The 21,429-nt window shown below is 34.8% G+C and overlaps 1 protein-coding gene across 5 annotated transcripts in view; it reads left to right on the top strand.

The window, feature by feature from the left end:
• SPATA1 (spermatogenesis associated 1) overlaps window positions 1-21,429 on the top strand; it is a 49,885-nt gene that overhangs the window by 6,694 nt on the left and 21,762 nt on the right. For all 5 annotated transcript variants that reach the window (XR_013448102.1, XM_078072820.1, XM_078072819.1 and 2 more), the window contains exons 2-6: window positions 66-235; window positions 10,322-10,428; window positions 11,862-11,979; window positions 15,038-15,091; window positions 15,188-15,416. Coding sequence is in view for 4 of the 5 variants with exons in the window: in XM_078072820.1 (XP_077928946.1) it covers window positions 134-235; window positions 10,322-10,428; window positions 11,862-11,979; window positions 15,038-15,091; window positions 15,188-15,416 (610 nt within the window). In the remaining variant the exon portion in view is untranslated. The remainder of the gene's footprint in view (window positions 1-65; window positions 236-10,321; window positions 10,429-11,861; window positions 11,980-15,037; window positions 15,092-15,187; window positions 15,417-21,429) is intronic.

Genomic DNA, 21,429 nt, shown 5'->3' with positions numbered 1-21,429 from the left:
AAGTTTTCATTTTTGGTCTATTTTAAAGCCTTCTGTGTTTTTCTTTTCATTTTCGAATGAATCAGAAACCAGAAATGAGTGGAATGCTATCTTAAGTCAAAAATCTGTTACAACCTTTATAAATACTACTTAAATGAAGAAAGATAAAAAACCCCACAAAATTCCAACTGATAATTACCCCATTCAGACACTGGTGAATATGTCCCTCAGTCCAAGCCGACCTTCCTCCTCAGAGGTAAGAAAATCTTTTAAACTAAAATATAAGAAAGACTTGCTTAACATTGCTTTTGAAGAGTTCTGAGAAAGAAAAAATATGGATTATATAAAGTTTTAGATATTAACTCCACTGTGTATCTCATTGTCTGATTATAGTTATTTTATTACAGTTCTTTTATCTCTAGCTGATTGTACTGGAACCCCCAGTGCATTGATCCTATCACTAATTTTTTTTTTTTTTAATTCACCTTGTGATGAATACCACAGCTTAAATACCATAGCTTAAATACCACAGAGCAGTCTTGATTACTCTCTTGCTTATACTTTTGACTCTTTGCCTCTCTCTCATTTCATAATACTGCTTGGCAAAACAAAAACCCTGGTTTATTGAATTCTTCACCTATGCTATACCCATGCCAGCAATGGAACGTGACTGGAAAAAAAGTATACCAACATGAAGACTGTTCTCACTTTAAAGTCATGACCATGAATCTAAACGAGAACCTTTTGCTGGTAGGCAAACAGACCAGCTTCTGCTCACTCACTTTTCTACTGTTCTAGACAACTATTTCGTACCTTTTCATACCCTCAGTACCTTCTCCATTTTCTCTTCAACTGCAATCACTTTCATTCTACTACTGCACCAAAATTGCTCTTGTTAAATTCACTTCTACATCACTAAATATGTTGTTTAATTCTCACCCCACATATTCTGATATATCTGTGCAAAACAGTTGACAGTATTGATCACTCTTCTTTGACATAATTCCTTTTAGCATACACATATCTGGTTTTCCTTCTACTTGTTGTTCATTTTCAGTCTTCTTTCCTGGTTTTTCTTCTTTTTGATCTCTTAATATTGGAGAATTTCAGGAGCCAGCTCTTTGTTCTCTTCTGTAAATGCACTTATTCTTTGATGATCTCATTCAGTATAATAGCTTTAAATACCAACTTTATGCTAAGGACCCCAAATTTATATCCCCAATCTAGTCCTCTTTCCCAAACTGCAGATGTGTATTTTCAGCTGCCTGCTTGACATCTCCACCTGGATGGCCAGTAAACATCTTAAAATTAGCATGTCTCAAACTGAATTATGAATCTTTTCCCCCTCCCCTAAACATGTTCTATTTGACTTTCTGCATCTCAGGTGATGGCAAGTCCATCCTTTGACTATCTAAGGCCAAATGCCTTGGAGTTTTACTTCTTTCTTAAACTTCACTTCCAGTGTACTGACTTTAGCTTCAAATTATATAAAAAATCTGCCCACTTCCCATCATCTCTACTGCTAGTACCTTGGAGTGAGCCACCCCCATCATCTCACATTTTAATTATTCTGATAGCTTCATAACAGTTTCCATTTTCTTATCCCTTACAACCTAATCTATTATCCCTTTAATAGTTACTAAACATAGCAAAATTTGCAAATATAACATTATATGTGTCCTAATGTGAGGCAATATGAAATACAGGGCACCATTTATAAAGTTTTATGCCCCTAGGTGACTAATTTGCATCAGTTGAAGGCTGTACAGAGAGATAGAGAACTTCATTTCAAAAATGCTTATGAAATGAGGTTGGCTGGGAAGATGGCAGAATAGGAGGACCCTAAGCTCACCTCATTCCATGGATACAACTAGGTAACATTCATATCAGTGTAAATAACCCAGAAAATGACATGAAAAAGACTGGCAGAACAGACTCTTCAACTAAAGGCAGGGAAGAAGCCACACCAAAGGAGTTAGGAAGGGCAAAGACATGGTCTGAGAGCAAAATGGACCATGGCCATCTTCATTGGGCAGAGAACCAGTGGTATGGAGAGGGGTGGAAAATAGATTTTCACACCAGGGAGCCCACAAACAGGGAGGACGAATCCCTGTAATATTTGCCTTTGTAAATGAGAGGGGCTGAATTTCTTGAGTTCTAACAACCAGTGCGACTTAAAGCCTGGAATTTTAAAAGTCAGCAGGCTCTGCTCTGGGAGAGGACAGAGGGCAGTAGGAAGTGGAGGCCCTGCCCATAAAGAGCTCACAAAACAGCCCATGCAGATACAAGGTAGAACCAGCAGTTAGAAAAACGCTGGGGGAAGGAAAGTGATTTGCTCATCTCAGAGCATAGCCCAGAGACACAGGGATCACCAGGAGACCCCTCCAGGAACAAAGGAGCTGGTAGGTGCCATTTCCCTCCCCCACCCTCCAGAATAAACAGTGGCCACTTGTAGGAACCAGTTGTTACCTAACTTGCTTGCACCAAGCCCTGCCCCCTTGTGCTTTGGCAGATCAGCCCTTCCCAGTCCCGCTTGCCTCAGACCTGGTGCTGCAGGTTCTTCCCCCAGTGCAAACCCTGCCAGCACCAAATCTGCTGACTCATGCATTTCTGATAGTAGCAGGAGCAGGTTTTATTTCATAAGCAGATGACCACACACCTTGTTAAAATGCACCCCATTCCTGCTGGGGACAAAATGATACTCATAATAGGCAAAGAGAGCCTCTGCAGACGACTAAAGGAAAAAGAGGCCAAGACTCAACAGCAGAGCACATGCAACACACATAGGAGGCACTCCCTGAAGCTCCAGGCCCTGGGGAATGGGACATTGCACTGCAGGGCACTGTAGGACCTCTTCTTCATAAGACTGTTATTGTTAAGAACCAGAGAAATAGCTGACTTTCCTAACACAGAGAAACAGACATAGAAAGTCAAACAAAATGGGGAGACAGAGAAATCTCTCCCAAATGAAAGAACAGGACCAAACCACTGCAAAAGACCACAGTGAAACATGTAAGTAATATGCCTGATAGAGAATTTAAAGTAATGATCATAAACATGTTCCTGGACTTGAGAAAAGAGTGGAGGACAGCAGTGAGACCCTTAAGAAAGAGATTAAAAAAAAAATCAGAGATGAAGAACACAGTAAGTGAAATTAAAAATACATTTAATGGAATAAATGCCAGGCTAGATAAAGCAGAGGAACAATTAATGACCTGGAAGACAAGTAATGGAAAGTAACCAAGCTGAGCAAAGGAGAGGAAAGAAAATTATGCAAATTGAGAATAGCCTTAGGGAACTCAGTGACTCCATCAAGCATAATAACATTTGCATTATAGGGATCTCAGAAGAAAAGAAATCAAAAATTACATGGAAACAAAATGAAAACACAATGGCCCAAAATCTTTGGGCTGCAGCAGAAGTGGTCCTAAGAGGAAAATTTATAGCTTATAGCAATACAGGCCTACCTCAAGAAGCAAGAAAAGTCTCAGAGAACCTAACTTTACACCTAAAGAGCTAGAAAAAGAAAAACAAAACCCAAACCCAGGAAAAGGAAGGAAATAATAAAGATTAGAATAGATATAAATGATAACTTAAAAAAAAAACCAATAGAACAGATCAATGAAACCAGGAGCTATTTCTTTGAAAAGATCAACAAAATTGATAAACCTCTAGCAAGATTCATTAAAAAAAAAAAAAAGGACCCAAATAAAATCACTAATGCAAAAGGAGAAATAACACCAGAGAAATACAAACAATTGTAACAGAATATTATGAAAACCTATATGCCAACAAATTGGACAACTTAAAAGATATGAGTAAATTCCTAGAAACATATGACCTACCAAAACTAAAGCAGAAAGAAATAGAAAATTTGACCAGACTAATTACCAGCAATGAAATTGAATCAGTAATCAAAAAACTCCCAGAAAACAAAAGTCCGGGACTAGATGGCTTCACAAGGAAATTCTACCAAACATTTAAAGAGTTAATACCTATTCTTTTTAAACTACTCCAAAAAATACAAGAGGAAAGAAAACTTCTAAATCCAATTTATGAAGCCAGTATCAACCTGATACCAAAACCAGATAAAGACACCATAAAAAAAAAAAGAACTACAGTATCTCTCATGAATATAGATACAAAAATCCTCAACAAAATATTAGCAAACCAAATCCAACAATACATTAAAAAAAATCATACACCACAATCAAGTGGGATTTATTCCTGGTATGCACGGGTAATTCAATATTCATAAAACCATAAACATGTATGTAATATCAATAAGAGAAAGGATAAAAACCATATTTCAATAGACGCAGAAAAAGCATTTGACAAAGTACAACATCCATTCATGGTTAAAAACTCTGCAAGGTAAATCTAGAGGGAACGTACCTCAACATAATAAAGGCCTTATATGAATAACTCACAACCAACATCATACTCAATGCTGAAAACCTGACAGCTTTTCTCCCAGGGTCAGGAATAAGATAAGGATGTCCACTCTTACCACTTTTATTCATCATAGTACCAGAAGTCCTAGCCATAGCATTTAGACAACATAAATAAAAGGCATCCAAATTGGTAGAAGGAAGAAGTAAAATTTTCACTATTTGTGAATGACATACTATATATAGAAAACCCTAAAGACTCCACCAAGAAACTAAAACTCATAAATGAATTCAGTAAAGTCACAGGATACAAAATCAATGTATAGAAATCTGTTGCATTCCTATACACTAATAATGAAGCAGCAGAAAGTGCAGTTAAGAAAATAATCCCATCTACAATCGCACCAAAACAATAAGATATCTAGAAATAAACTGAACCAAAGAGGTGAAAGACCTCTACTCTGAATACCATAAAACACTGATGAAAGAAATTCAAGACCGTGCAAAGCCATTCCATACTCATGGGTTAGAAGAGCAAATATTGTTAAAATGTTTATAATACCCAAAGCAATCTACAGATTTAATGCAATCCCCATCAAAATACCAATAGCATTTTTCGCAGAACTAGAACAAACAATCCTAAAATTTGTATGGAACCACAAAAGACCTCGAATAGCCAAAGCAATCTTGAAAAACAAAACTAGAGGAATCACAATTCCAGATTTCAAGTCATATTACAAAGCAGTAGCAATTAAAACAGTATGGTACTGACATAAAAATACATAGATGAATGGAATAGTACAGAAAACCCAGAAATAAACCCATAATTATATGGTCAATTAATCTTCGACAAAGAAGGAATGAATATACAATGGGAAAAAGACAGTTTCTTCAACAAATGGTGTTGGGAAAACTGGACAGCCACATGCAAAAGAATGAAACTAGACCACTTTCTTTCACCATACACAGAAATAAACTCAAAATGGATTAAAGACCTAAATGCAAAACCTGAAACCATAAAAATCCTGGAAGAGAGTAATTTCTCTGACCTCGGTCACAGCAACATTTTTCTAGATATGTCTCCTGAGGCAAGGGAAATAAAAGCAAAAATAAACTATTGGGACTACATCAAAATAAAAGGCTTCTGCACTGTGAAGGAAACAATCAACAAAACTAAAAGGCAACCTATGGAATGGGAGAAGATATTGCAGATAACATCCAGTAAAGGGTTAGTGTTCCAAAGTATGTAACAAACTAATACAACTCAATACCCAAAAAACAAATAATAAAAAATGGGCAGAAGACATGAACAGACATTTCTCCAAAGACATCCAGATGGCCAACAGACACATGAAAAGATGCTCAACATCACTCATCATCAAGAAAATGCAAATCAAAACTACAATGAGATATCACCTCATACCTGTCAGTATGGCTAAAGTAAATAAAAAATAGAAGAAACCAGTGTTGGAAAGGATATGGAGAAAAAGGAATCTTCTTGCACTGTTGGTGGGACTGCAAACTGGTGCAGCCACCATGGAAACAGTATGGAGATTCCTCAAAAAATTAAAAATAGAATTACCCTTCAATCCAGTAATCACATTACTATTTACCCAAAGAATATAAAAACATTAATTCAAAAGAGTACATGCACCCCTATGCTTATTACAGCATTACTTATAGAAGCCAAACTATGTAAGCAGCTGAAGTGTCCATTTGTAGGTGACTGGATAAAGAAGAAGTCTTTATATACAATGCAATATTATTCAACCATAAAAAAGAATGAAATCTTGCCATTTGCAACAACATGGATAGAGCTAGAGAGTATAATGCTTAGCGAAATAAGTCAGAGAAAGACAAATAGTATGTGATCCTACTCACATGTGGAATTTAAGAAACAAATGAGCAAAGAAAAGGGGAGAGAGACAAACCAAGAAACAGACTCTTAACTGTAGAAAACAAACCGATGCTTATCAGAGGTGAGGGGGATTGGGGGAATGAGGAAATAGGGGATGGGGATTGAAGAATACACTTCATGATTTAAAAAATCTTAAAAAAGAAACTACTATGCTATGTTTTTAAAAAAAGGGATTGGAGAATTAAGTTAAATGACATCTTGAGTTAATAAGGTAAATTCAGAATGCAAAACATTCTTTAAAACAACTGGCCCAGTCTCTTCAAAAAGTTAATGCCATGAAGAAGGGGAAAAAGAAAACAGGTCTGGAAGAATTTGCGGATTAAGATTTTTAAGGATGTGACAAACCAAATGCAAAGTGTTATCCTTGATTGGATTGTAGATTGAAAAAACATTGAGGAAATCTGAATATGGAATGGATATTATTTTACATTAAGGGATTATTAACTTTCTTAAATGTGAAAATGGTACTGTGATTATGTTGGAGAAATCCTTATTTTTAGAAGATGGCTGCCAAAGTATTTAGGAGTATATTTTCACAATGTCTAATTTACTTTGAATGGTTTATCAAGAAAGGGATAGAGGATGTGAGGACAATCTGCAACATTTGTCAGCCCATTGATCGCCAAGGTTGATTTGGCTGATCTGGCTGGCTAGGTGGGTGTCCTCTTCCTCCCTCACAGCTCCATGTGCATCCCTCCCAAAGCTGCATGCTGGGTTGAAGAGGAGGACCTTCCCCCATAAAGGAGCACCCTTCTTCAGTCAAGGGTATACGAGCAGCTGTGCTCCCCTGCTAGAACCTCCAAACAAGCTCTCAAGGTCCATTTGTAGGAGAAGGTAGGGTAGTCAAGCTTCTAAGACTTAAGACACATCCAAATAAAGCACTGCACGTGGCAGTCTGCCTTTAAAAAAGAGAGAGAGAGGGTGAGAGAAAGTAAATGTGGCATGATGTTAACTTTTGAATCTACATAGTAGGTATTTGGGTATTCATAGTATTATTCTTTTTTTTTTTTTTTTAAAGATTTTTTATTTATTTATCTGACAGAGAGAGACACAGTGAGAGAGGGAACACAAGCAGGGGGAGTGGGAGAGGGAGAAGCAGGCTTCCCGCTGAGCAGGGAGCCTGATGTGGGACTCGATCCCAGGACCCTGGGATCATGACCTGAGCTGAAGGCAGACGCTTAACGACTGAGCCACCCAGGCGCCCCATAGTATTATTCTTTTTATTTGTATGTATGTTTAGAATTTTTCTTATTAAAATAAAACTATAAAATGAATGTCAGATGTTGTCCTTCTATTAAAACCCTGTATTGGCTTCCCATTTTCTGAAATGAAAGATCTTACAATGGCCTGGAAAACCCAATTTATTTTGTTCCTTGTCTTCCTCATTTTTCTTACTTTATCTCTTACTGTTCCCTGCTTCAGTCATACTAGCACACTCTCACCTTAAGACTTTATTTTAGGGGTGCCTGGATGGCTCAGTTGGTTAAGCGGTTAAATGTCTGCCTTCAGTCCAGGACCCTGGGATCTAGCTCCCTGCTCAGCGGGGAGTCTGCTTCTCCCTCTGCCCCTGACTCCACTCTCTATCAAATAAATAAAATCTTAAAAAAAAAAAAAAAAAAAGACCTTTGCTTTAGCTCTTCTTGGAACTCTTTCCCTCTGCATCATCACTTGGCTAATTGTTTTTTCCCCTGCAATCTTTACTTCAATCTCACCTTTTCTATAAGACCTACCCAGACTATTTAAAACTGAAACCTGCTTCCCCTTTTATCTTTCCAATTTTCCTTACCCTGCTCTTATCCTTTTCCCCAGTACGTAGCCCTTCCTCATGTACTATATAACTTAGAAGTGTTTTATATTTAGTGGTTATTGTCTGTGTCCCTCACAGGCCTGGGACTAGTCTGAGGCAAATGAGTCACTTGCCTTGGGTGCAATATTTAAGGGGCACACACACAAAAAACCTCCATAATTAAGATAAATAATCAATACAAGATTTTTTTTTAATGGAAAACTGATGCAAAAGATCCATGAAAGCAACATTTTAAATAGAAATAGAATCTGATAGTGCTATGCCTAGCCATTTTGGAACCTGAGGCAAAAGGCAAAAGGCAAAATATGTGCCCCTAAATATACCTTTTAGTATATTTTTAAATGGTTAATAGTTTTGATGAAAATATTACTGATGAGCTTGCTTCCATGAGAGCCAGGAAGGTAAAATTATAATAAATTCATGTTTTGATATAAATAGAATATTTGACCTTAAAATAATGTGAATTTTAATATATACTTTTGATATTTTCAGTATTTTTTTCAACTACTTGGTTATTCTGGAAAAAGTTGACCATTAAGAAATGTATTTTTTTTTTTTTTAAGAAACATGTATTGAAGTTCGTATTTTTCCTTTTTCCTCAAGGCTCTAATAGTAGTACTAAATTCTGTCTTTATTTAAATTTTTGATATTTTGTTTATCATGAAATTTTTTGCATTGAGTAGTGTTTTTTTTTTAATGTTATTTATCTTGATTACTGAGGTTTTGGTACAGCCTTAAATTTTGTAGCTGAGGTGAGTGCCTCACTTGCCTCACCCTTCTTCTTATCCTGATACCTCATTAGAATGTAAAACTATATGCAGGCAAGGATCTTTGTCTTATTGACTGCATATTCCTGTTGCCTAGACCAGTGCTGGCACATGGTAGACATTCAGTAAATATTTGCTGAGGGAATGAATAAATACAAATTCACTATAAATTATTTTACACAAATGTTTTATTAGCTATATTTTCTCTGTATTGCCTACTCATTTAATTATGAAATTTGTACAAACACTTTTATAGTTCATGAATTATTATAAAAAATATTGACAGAATTTACTTGGTTTATAAGAATAGTAAAATGTTTAGTTCAATAAATATTTTTTTCCTATAAGTTATTAATGCATCTATATAAAGGATAAGGTCATATTTAAGTCTTCTGAAGGTTTTGCAAATATATAATTGTGTAACTATTAAATATTCTAGTATTAATAGTATAGTGTAGTGTTAGCTAAGAATAGTATAATATAGCTAGGGAATTATCTTTTAAATGCTCTGGTGTTCAAAGTATAGCATATGGCAAACTTCACATCAGATCTATACATGTATCAAATACATAGAAATAATTTACTTGGTCTATAAAAACAACTTGAGCAAAACATTCAGTTCAAAAATGAATTTTATCTCCTGTAAAAATTTCTATTTTTAATGATAGGTCATATTCAACTTTTTAAAGTTTTTCTCAGATATTTAATATTGTAGAGCATAATCATTTAAATTTTAATATGCAATGAATAACATCATTAGACTAAAGGATAGGAATATTTGCTATAATTGTTCTGTTTCTGTTGTAATAATCTAAATATTCTTCTAAAGAGAAGGATTCTAATTGAGGTTTAACAAAACACTAATAGAAAAGAAAGTGGTATTTATAAGGACAGGCAAGCTAAGCTGACAGACATGACCTATGTAAGAACAACCATTTCCTTCCCTATCACCATCAGGAATAGGTTCTTCCTAGAATTCTGGGAAACAAAAATATTTCCCAAACCACAGTATTCACACTTTGCAGTTGCTAAGAACTAGCAATTATCACAACTATGTTAGGGAGACAATATGTAAAGTATAAGGATTCCACAAGATCACCCCAACGGAACTGAGTAGGTAGGGATCAGGGGAAAGGAAAAGGTTGGTAACCAGAAAACTGATCTTGGTGGTCTCGTACTCTTACTTCAAGCCACAGAAAGAACACTGTATTCAGAGATGTTAGGGTACCCTAGGACCACATCTATGACATTGTTTTTAAGGAGAAGATGTGCTCCAAGTGCCAAGTAGCCAACTAACCAAAATTTTGGCTCTTCATTTTGTTTTCTGTGTTTGTTCAGAAGGATACATGTATTCCATGTTTATTTCAATTATGTTTATTAAGCTTAAAATTCTAGACAACATCAGTTATTTTTTTCACTTTAAAAATATTTTAACTGACATTCTTCTCAATTTATTCAGTTGGTGGAACTTCATGTTTTCTATGTCCCTGAAGGATCGTGGAACTATAAGCTAAATACCATTTCAATAGAAGTTGTTAACAAATTCATTTCAGCTGGATTTATAAGGCAAGTATTTTGTGGTCATATTATAATGTGCCTGAAAAGCAATTTTTTTTTCTGCAAAGAAAAATGTTTTTTGGAAATTTAAGTTGTAAGTGAAAAACTCTGGTCCATGTGATGGATCCAGTTTCTAACTTAATACTATCAATAAATAATGCTATGTAACAGTTAATAAGTACTGTAGAAACAGATGTCACTTAGCCAGGTGTCACTGACACCCAGAGAAAAGGGTATAACTGGTGTATTACTATCATTACACACAAAGAGAATTAAGAGAGAAATTATCTGTATTTAGAAACCTGTTGAAGAGCTGTGGATAGTGATTAAATCAGTATATCCACAATGACTTTTTTCACTGAACTGTTTCAAAATAGAAACAGATTATATGTGTACATACACTTACATGTATGTAATATGTAAGTATATATACATATATGAAGCACACATGACATTATTCCTTATCTTCCCCATCACTTCAAGCATACTAGCCTTGTTTTTGTTCTGGAACACATCAGACATGGACCTACCTCAGGACCCTTGTACTTGCTGTTCTCTTAGTCTAGAATGCTCTTTCTGCCATTAGATCTCCTGTCTCTTCTTTAGCTCTTTACTTCAATGTTACTTTTTTGTTTAGATCTCTGATCACTATATTTAAAATTGTAGCTACCCTCCCTTCCCTGCTTTATTTTCCTTTATAATACTTAGCAGTGTCTTATGAATTATATGTTTTCTCAGTTTGTCTATTTTTCTTTCCCACCATTAGATTTATAAAGTCTATAAGAGCAGAGATTTTTGTCTCTTTTGTTGATTGCCATATTCCCATCCTTAGAACAATGCCTGACACATAGTGGGGGCTCAATAAATATTTTTTGGTTGAATGAATTAATTACATAATGTTTCCCATAAGATCCTAGAAAAACAAAAACTCAAAACAGTAGCATAAATGATGGCTTTAAATTTTAGATGTTGAAGAGTGAAGTATTCCTAATGAGCAAAGATGTGGAGTCTGACAATACTTGATTATCAAAGAAATTTTTAAGCACTAACTAATCCTGTCAAACTTCCAAAATAAATATCTGTGGCTAAATCATTCTTTAATATATGTATAAAAGTATATAAATTCCATAGCAAAGTTTTTTTTTTAATAATACAGTTGAGTATCCTTCTGTGTTGATGATGAGAAAAGTAGACAAGCATTTTCCTTTTCAGTACAGAAAAGACTTTTATAAACAGTATTTATTTGCATAATCATTTTATTTTTTAAAAATTTCCTGAAGTTTTACAAAGTGCCACACAATGTAGAAACACAATATATTGATCTATATATGATACATTAAATTAGTATTTATGTTTGAGATAGCTGACTAATGTTATAGAATTTGTAGTATAGCTGAAACCTATTTCATTTTACATTATAAGGCAATATCATGATATTTCAGAGTATCTCCTCACCTTACTTTACAAGCGCTGAGAGAGCGACTTGGTGAGTTCCTTGGAGAGGATGCTGTTGCAGAAAAATTTTTATTTCTGAAATGCATTGGAAATAATCTAGCTGTGGTAAGTTTTCTTATTTTTTTCCTTTTGATTAAAAAACATAAATTATGTTTTTTAAATGCTTATCAACTCAGCTTCTTGTCAGCCCAGCTTCTATAAATGGGATAACTATTATCAATCATAACAAAATGGAAATATCACTAAATACATAGATCATCAAGAAAGAAATGGGTCTTATTGGCATATTATTGGGCACTAAAATGGTGGGGATATTTTGGGGTGTGCACTTCCTTGGGAAGAAAAGGAAGACAAAGTTAAAATGTGATTATGTAGGTAATATATATTTTTAAATTTAAATGAGTGTTTAAAAACTTTTTTTTGAGAGAGAAAGGACGCACATGTGTGTGCATGAGCTGGGGGGGTGGGTGTGGGGCATGGGGCAAAGGGAGAGAGAGAATCTTAAGCAGTCTTCACATTCAATGCGAGCCTGACATAGGCTCAATCTCACAACCCTGAATCCTGAGTCAGCCGCTCAACTGACTGAGCCACCCAGGCGCCCCCTAAAACATTTAAATAAGTACTTCTGTTCTGGACAAAAATGGGTCCTCATTGTTCGGGCCACAGCTAGCCTCATTTGATGTGAAATGATAGGACTCCAACAATTTTTTGTTTGTTTGTTTCAGCTATTATCTGTTGAACACTCCTGTTTATAGTTTCTGTGATTTAATGGCAGGATTTTCTAAGTAGAATTTTCCTAGCTGAAATTCTTAATCCAGCAAGCTATCAGATCTCAAAGTTTCTGGTTTCTTTCAACTACATAAGGTTTATTTCTTTAATGAAGATTTTCTATATTAAACAAAAATACAGTATATTTCTATTTCACTCTAATTAACATATTATGTCATTAGTATGTATTTGTGATTGTTTATGTAACATCTGACTCTGCCATTAGACTATATTTGATTATCAAAGAAATTTTCATATAACTCCCTGTGAGCTGGGACTTTATTTTATTCACAATTGTATTTATACAGTGCCTAACAAGGTGTTTAGCACTTAGAGGCATTTAAATGTTTATTGGACAAATTAAATAATGAATGATAATGGGGAAAAAAAGCATTCCCAAAGTAAAGGAATTTGCTATGGGAATTCTCAGGATCAGCAGCTAAATATGAAGTTTTTGTCATTTGAATTCTATTCAGGATGGTAAAATATCAATTTACTCATCTTTAAGTTTTTCTCAAACAAGGAAGAAAAAGAACAATTCTAACTTTTTGTTCTTTTTCATAATATCTAAAATACAAAATATCAATCACAGAATCCTATGTTGGAAGAGAACTTAATAAAGATAATTTAAATCAACTTCTGAAGTCCTAATATTTATTGATGTTTTTCTATAAGCAAAATGAGAAAAAAGAACTGGATATGGATCCTGCCCTTAAAGAGTATTCACTGTAGTGGTGAAGAGAGAATACATAAATAATTAAAATAGCGTATTTTGTATATTCAGAAGAAAAAGGGACTTCTTCCAGCAGGAGAAGAGGGGAGATAGAGAACTTTCAGTTTGGATCTTGAAAGATAAATATTTGGGGGCGCCTGGGTGGCTCAGTCAGTTAAGCATCTGCCTTCAGCTCAGGTCATGATCCCGGAGTCCCGGGATAGAGCCCCGCATCCGGCTCCCTGCTCAGGGCTCCCTGCTCAGCAGAGAGCCTGCTTCTCCCTCTGCCTCTCATTCGCGCTCTCTCTTGCTCTCTCACTCTTTCTCAAATAAATAAATGAAATCTTTAAAAAAAAAAGAAAGATAAATATTTGATCTTGCAAAAATGTTGGGTAGGAAAAGCTTTCTGAGCAGAGAAAATAGAACGAGCACAGAAGTGGAAAAACAGGCAACTAAGAAAGAGTAAATGTTTCCTTTTTTATTGGAACATGGTGTAAAACGTAATAGTAGAGAATAAGTTGTAAAGTGATTTGTTGAAGGTCTTGAATGCCAGATTAATGAGTTTTGTTTGTTTCTGAAGCATTGGAGTTTTTGAGCAAAAGATGACATGATTGGAGCCTTCAGAGACTAGAGGCAGGGATTGTAACTAGGAGACTTTAGGAGACTTTTGCAGTGGTTAGGCCAGAGATACAGAGGGCCTAAGGAATAGCAGATGAAATCTGCTGCTATTTTTCTTCTTGGTTCTCCATTTCAAACACAAAAATCCTTGGTCCTGAAATACAACAAACTCCTTTCTGATTTATGATCTTTGCACTTGCCTGGAAATTACTTCCCCATGATTTTCAAATAACTTGCTTTTTCTTTTCATAATTCAGGTCTCAGGCTCAAGTATTATCTTTTCAAAAGGGCCTTCTCTGACCACCTAGTTTTTAGATATTCTTTCTCTTAAGTTGCTCTCTATTACATCAGTTTTTTGTTTTCATAAATCACATATCACTATCCTAAATCACGTTTATTTAACATCCATTCTCTTAAGTAGAATATAAGCTACATGAGAGCAAGGACTTTGCCCTGTTTACCATTGTATCTCCCACCATATAGAACCCATAGTTCTGACCCATAGTGTGGGTCTGCCTGACCCATAGTATGCCCTAGTATTTGTTGAATGAATGGATGGATGGATGGATGGATGGATAACAAATGAACTCTGTGGGTTGTATATTTAGGAAATAAAGTACACAACATTGGACTCTGGAGCCAGATTATCTGGTTTTGCATCCCAGTTTGGAAAATTCCTAGTTATAAAATCACGGGCAAGTTATTTAACTTCTCTTTCCTCAATCTTATTGTCTGTGAACTATATATAATATGTGTGCCTATCACATGGAATTGTGAAGATTAACTGAGCTAGTATATGTAAAGCACTTAAAATAGTGCTTGGCATATAGTGAGTCCATGCAAGTGATGGCCATAATTCTTACTACTAAATGACATAGAATTTCTTTTATGTTTTGTATAGTGAATAGAAATAGGATTATGTTCTACATTTTCTAGACTCTAGCCTTAGTTATCAGCTTTTAGATTTGATTTTTATGTCACAGGTATGTGCCTTCTGCAAAAAAAAGGAATAAAAATAATTGAAAACTTACAAAAGCTTTATTTTTTTTTGTCATTTATTTCTAGGTGAAGGTAAAGCAAGAATCAGAACTGAAACTCAAATCATTTGCTCCTCCATATGTATGTAATGTGACATTTTAAACTTATGTTAATTTTTTTAACTTACTGTTTTTTAAATTACAAACTAATTTTTCTTTAATTTCCTGTATGTTTTAGGCTCTTCAACCAGAATTATATTTGCTTCCTATAATGGATCATTTAGGAAATATTTATTCAGCATCAACTGTTTCTTTAGATGGGCGGCAGACTAATAATGGTGTTGCTGAGGCTGATGGAATAATCCACAGACCACTTAGTGTAACTTTGTTGAACGAAGAACCTGGAACAGATCCCAGTTTTTTAGTAAACACTTTGAAAGAGCTTCTTAACAAAAATCAGGAAGAAGGTGATTTCAACTGGAATGGGAAAAACAAAGAGGTTATTATAGTACGTTTTAGTAGTCAGGTCTGTGAGCAAATTCTGGACAAATCTAGCCTTACACAAATGTGGCAGTATAAAAGGAAAGCTACAATTCCATTTGGGGATTTTTAAAAATAGTTTCACCAAGTGAGAGAAAAAAAAATTTACTATGTTAAAAGCCAAATCAAAATACTTATCACACTTAAATAAACTCTACTACCTTCTTTTATAATAGTTTCAGATAAAGTTAAGGCTAAAGGAGAAAGGAAGTGATCACTGCATAGAACCTTGGTGTTATTACTATAAGTGAGAAGGATCTTAGCCACAATAACTGTATCAAACCAAAGCAAATCAACTTTAATGCTGGGGGACATTTGTATTTCAAAGAATCATAAATTTTTATATGATTACATTCATCAATGTACTGATAGTTCAGTTCTTAAAAAGTAGATAAACAAAATTAAACATATAAATAAAGCTGGAACTATACTATAAGAACTTACTGAAAAAATATTGCATAAGGAAATAAACTGTTTGTGATGGAAAAGCAAATATACTAAACATTTATAAATGAACCCCTCCAATTAATGACAACATCCATTACAGCTGCAAAATATACATGTTCTTAACCAGTTCATTTTTCTCCATCATCAATTATAGCCATTCTTACATTCTAAGTTTGTGCTATATCCAATGATAGTTCAAACTTAGCACCTTCTTTAGTATTTACCCTTCTGATGTGTTTTATTATTTCTGATGAGACATGTGGATGAGATCCACCTATTTTTTTTGATGCCAGTGAGATGCTCAGTGAGAATCTTTACCTCCTTGATTTAGGCTTATCTCTGCTACAGTGTTAAATATTGTTTTCCAGTCATGGTATTACTTAAAGGTTAAAGGGGAAAAATACCTGGGGAAAAAAATTCAGAGTAGAATCCCAGCATTCCTGAAAAGTACAAGGTCAAGTGGCTGATGAAGTGGGCAGTTGCCTACATAAAGCTGTGAGTAGTGTCATATTTCATATCCTGGGCTACTGTCCAGATATTTGCACAAAACCCAAAAAAATCTTTGGTGGGAGTATTTAACCCTTGAATTTTATACAAGTGTAGTTTTTAAATTGTATTAATTTCTTGGTGCTTTACTCCAAAAAAGTATGCTGGCCAGCATATGCTCATTTTAAAAAAGTTCTAGAAACACCAATAACTATGAAGAAGAAAATTAAGATTAAAAATAATTCTACCATCCAGAGATGGCTTCTGTTAGTATTCTGGTTTATGTTCTTTTAGTTATTTTTTTCAGTTCTTGTATGTAATAAATATTTTTAACTTTTAAAAATGAAGATACAAACCCTCTTAGAGCCTCTTCTTGTATTTTAGAATATATTGTAGATATTTCTTATCAATAAATATAGATCTACATCATTATAGAATTCCTTGTGGTATAACTTATGTACCCAACACTGTATCAGTGTTTTTGCTATTATGAATACTGCTGCAAGCAACATTTTTCTAAGTGCTTTGTGCATTTGTCCTGTTATTTTTTTTTTTATTAGAAGTTTAATGGCTGTTTCTAAGGCTGTGTTTTTTGTTGTTATTCTTTTTCTTATAAGAACTTTTAAACATTGTGTGTCTTCCTCTGGTCACATCCTCTTTCTTCCTAGAGATAACTCCTACTTTGATTTTTTTGAGATAATTGTTTTCTTTATAGTTTTACAACCTAAATATGTATTCCTTAACAGTAATTTAGTTTTGTATGTTTTGAATTGCATTAAGATGGAATAAGATTGAAAGTATTTTATTTTTGACTTGCTTCTTTTGTTCAACATTGCAAGATTCAATCGTTTCACATAAAATACCATTTCATTTTTTCATTGTTGTATAATATTCCATTATATGACTGTACCATAATTGACTTATTCTGATGATGGACATTTGGTTTGTTGCCAGTTTGCGGGAATTACAAATATGCTTTTATGTACATTATTGTACATGACTCTTAAATGTACATGTGCATAAGGATATCAAGAGAGTATACCTAGCACTGGCATTGTTTGTACATATTCAGCTTTACTAAATAATGTCCACATGTTTTCCAAGGTGGTTGTACCCAGCAGCAACATCTGAAAGTTCTATTGAACCATAACTTGCCATTCTATCAGATATTTTCTGTCTCCTGTTTCTCTGCTATACAATTTGGATAATTTCTGCAGATTTTTCTTCCAGATCTATTTTACTGATTCTCTCTTTAGTTGTGTCTCATCTGCTGTTAAATCCTTACACTGAATTTTTTTTTTTTTTAAAGATTTTATTTATTTGACAGAGAGAGACATAGTAAGAGAGGGAACACAAGCGGGGGAGTGGGAGAGGGAGAAGCAGGCTTCCCGCAGAGCAGGGAGCCCGATGCGGGGCTCGATCCCACACTGGGATCATGACCTGAGCCGAAGGCAGACGCCCAACGACTGAGCCACCCAGGCGCCCCTTACACTGAATTTTTAATTCCAAATATTTTATTTTTCTTTTCTAATGGTTTTCTTTGGTTGAACATGTTTTCATATGTTTAATGGCCATTTGGATTTGCCTTCACTCAAATGTTTTGCTCATTTTTCTTTTAAATATTGATTCATTTAATATACATATATATTTTTTCCACAATATGTGTGTGTGTGTCTGTGTGTGTGTGTCTGTTAATTCACTCTAGATTTTAGTTCATGGCTTTTCTTTTTATTATCTTTATGATTCTTTTGATGAAAGGAATTCTTAAATTTTGTCAACATGCTCTAAGTGTTGCAAGGATTGTGTTGACATCTTCATCATTTTGAAGCTGTTATTAAATGCATGCACATTTAGGATTATCGTGTCTTCTTGATGAATTGACCCCAATGTGATTATGTAATGTTTCTCTTTATTTCTGGTAATAGTCTTTATTTTAAAGTTTATTTAGTCTGATATTAATATAGTCACTCAAGCTTTCTCTTTATTAGTGTTTGCATGGTGTATCTTTCTCCATTCTTTTATCTATTACTGAATATCCAAAGTGGGTTTCTTGTAGACAGCAAATATTTAGATCTTACTTTTCAGTCCAGTTTGACAATCTGTGCCTTTTACTAGGGGTATTTAGACCACTTACATTCAATATAATTATTGATGTGGTTGGTTTTAAATCTACCATCTTGCTATTTGTTTTCTATTTGTCTCATGTCTTCTATCTTCCTAGTTTTTCCATTTTCTTGCCTTTTTCTAGATTGAGAAGTTTTTTATGATTCACTTTTATCTCCATTATTGGCCCACTATTTCTCATTTTAGAAAATTATTAGTGGTTGCTATAGGGAAGAGGTCAGCAAATACCTATATTTATACTTTTTTAATTTTTTTTTTTAATTTTTAAGTAATCGCTACCCCCGATGTGGAGCTCGAACTCACAATCCCAAGATCAAGAGTTGCATGTTCCACTGACTGAGCCAGCCAGGCACCCCTATTTTATTTTAATCCACGCCTATGGCTTGTTTTCATAAATAAACTTTTATTGGAACACAGCCATACCCATTTGTTTACATATTTTCAATGACTGTTTTTATACTACAATGACAGACTTGAGTAGTTGTGATAAAGACCAAATGTCCATGAGCCTGAAATATTTAGTATCTGGCCCTTTAAGAAAAGGTTTGCTGACTCTTGCTCTAAGGTATACATAATACACTTTTAATTTGAAGTCTACTTTCAAATTATATACAACTTCATATATAAGAACCATATAGCAGTATTACTTCTATTTCCTCCCTCAATTCCTTTGTGCTATTGTTGTCATACATTGTACTTCTGTGTATAACTCCACAATAAATTTTTACCATTTTTACTTTACGTTGTTAGTTATCTTTAAAGAAATTAAAAGTAAGGGAAAGAATGACTTTTTATATTTAGGAGAGTTTTTCCCCCCACCCAGTGGTAGTAAACCTATGCTTTGTATCAGTGCATGATCCTGGGCCCGAGATGATCCTTACAGCTTTTGCTTCTACCCTTCCTTTAGGCCTTGCCTCTGACTGGTGATGAGAGGGTTTCCTACCCCCTCCCCAGTGATAAGACTTTTCAAAGCTAATATTGTTGGAAGGAGAGTCACCTGCTTTCCCCTTTAGAGCTGATGGCTTTTGCCTCAGTTCCTCCATGAGAGCCAATAGGTTTTTGTGTGGATTCTGAGATGGGAGAGTTTCCTATTCCTCCCCGCAGTGGCTTAAGTCTTGCTTTGTGTGAAGGGGTTTCTCTCCTATGTGCCAATGATGGCTCTTTCAGGTCTCCGGCTCTACCCCCAGTCTTTCCTGTAAGTATGATACAGGCACATGGAAAGGAGCTTGCTATTAAGTATTGACTTTCCTTTGTGTTTGAGGATTCCAGAGATTCTAAACTATCCTGCTAGCCTACATTGGCCTTTAGAATTCCTTTAAATTTTAGCTGTTTTCGTCTTATTTCTTTTAATAGTAGTTACTCCTTCCTCCTGTGGTCTGCCAAAGATGAAACAATTTTCTCCTAGGAGGGAATTGGAATTCAGCTCCTTGCAACTATAATTCTCTAATGAGTTCAAGAAAAGTTATTATTTTATAGGTTATTTACCTTTTTCTCTTTGTTCAAGTGGGAGCACTGTTTCATCTTTCTATAATCCTAAGCAGAAATGGAACTGCAGTTCTTAAATTTTAATATCATCAAGTTTATTGGCATTTTTATTTATGGGTAGTTATGTCTTTTTAAAAAATCCCTTTTCTGCCCTGAGATGTAACATTTTGTGGTTTCCTTTTCCAATTTAGTTTATTAATCTACCAGGAACTAATTTTTACATGTGATGTGAGATAAAGTTCCTTAATTTTTTTCCATATGTTGGTTGTTGTGCAGTTTCTTAAAAATGCCAAATTACTCTTTTGTGGTGCATGAGAATGCAAAATATCTGAGGTCTAACATTATGATATTATTAAATATAGCTGTTAAGAATGTGCATAGTGTGTTTTACAAGTCCTTTAATGAAGGAGACAAGAGTAATGCTTTACTCATTTTCATATTGAAATGGGTATTCCCTTCCATTAGATATCTTCTGTTCTTTCCCATGGGTCTGTGCTGCACACCTCTACATTTTTGTGTTTAATGTGTTTAATACTTGACTCTACTGTTGCCCCCAAACAAGTATACTTTTTTGACTTCTTTGGTTTCATCATTCTTCTAGTTGTTCAGACTTTAAGCTTTGAAATATTCCTCACTGTAGAATAATAGATTGTTAGAGTAAAGGAACCTTGAAAACCATTTTGTAGCCTCCTTGCTTATAATCTGCTTTCCAGTCTGTTCTCCAGAACGTAGTCAGCATCATTCTTCTTGTTACAGGCTGGATTATTTATCTCCCTGCTTGAAAACCTTTGAAAGACTCATTAATTACTACTTAAAGTCCAAGTTCTTTAAGATGATATAGAGAACACTTTGTATTCTGACTTCAAACCCAGGGTTGCAAACCCAGGGTTGCAAATGTTTGGCCATGCAGATTGTTCACTGCCTAATGCCAGGAGGCTTCCTTTACAGAGATCATGATATGAATGGAGCTTTCAGGATTTGCTTAATGTGGTAGTTGGTTCGGTAACTTTTAGCTATTGTCATTACTACTACTACTACTACTACTACTACTACTTCTACTACTACTACTACTACTATAGTTTGGGGGTAGAAGGGGAGGAAGAAGTACCATGAAGCACAACTGGAGAGGTAGGTAGGGACTTGAACTGCAAGAGCCTTGGTTCCAAAACTAAGGAATTTTTAGGCAATGAGAAGCCATCTGAGCTTGTGTTTATTTCAAGTTTTTATTTAAATTCCAGTTAGTTGGGGGGTGGGAGGGATGGGGTGGCTGGGTGATAGACATTGGGGAGGGTATGTGCTAGGGTGAGCGCTGTGAATTGTGTAAGACTGTTGAATCACAGACCTGTACCTCTGAAACAAATAATACATTATATGTTTTAAAAAAAAAAGAAGATGATA

The sequence above is a fragment of the Halichoerus grypus genome, chromosome 5, assembly GCF_964656455.1.
Source record: "Halichoerus grypus chromosome 5, mHalGry1.hap1.1, whole genome shotgun sequence".
Classification (NCBI taxonomy): domain Eukaryota; kingdom Metazoa; phylum Chordata; class Mammalia; order Carnivora; family Phocidae; genus Halichoerus; species Halichoerus grypus.
Note: the sequence above shows the minus strand (reverse complement) of the source record. Positions and strands in the feature narration are given on the sequence as shown.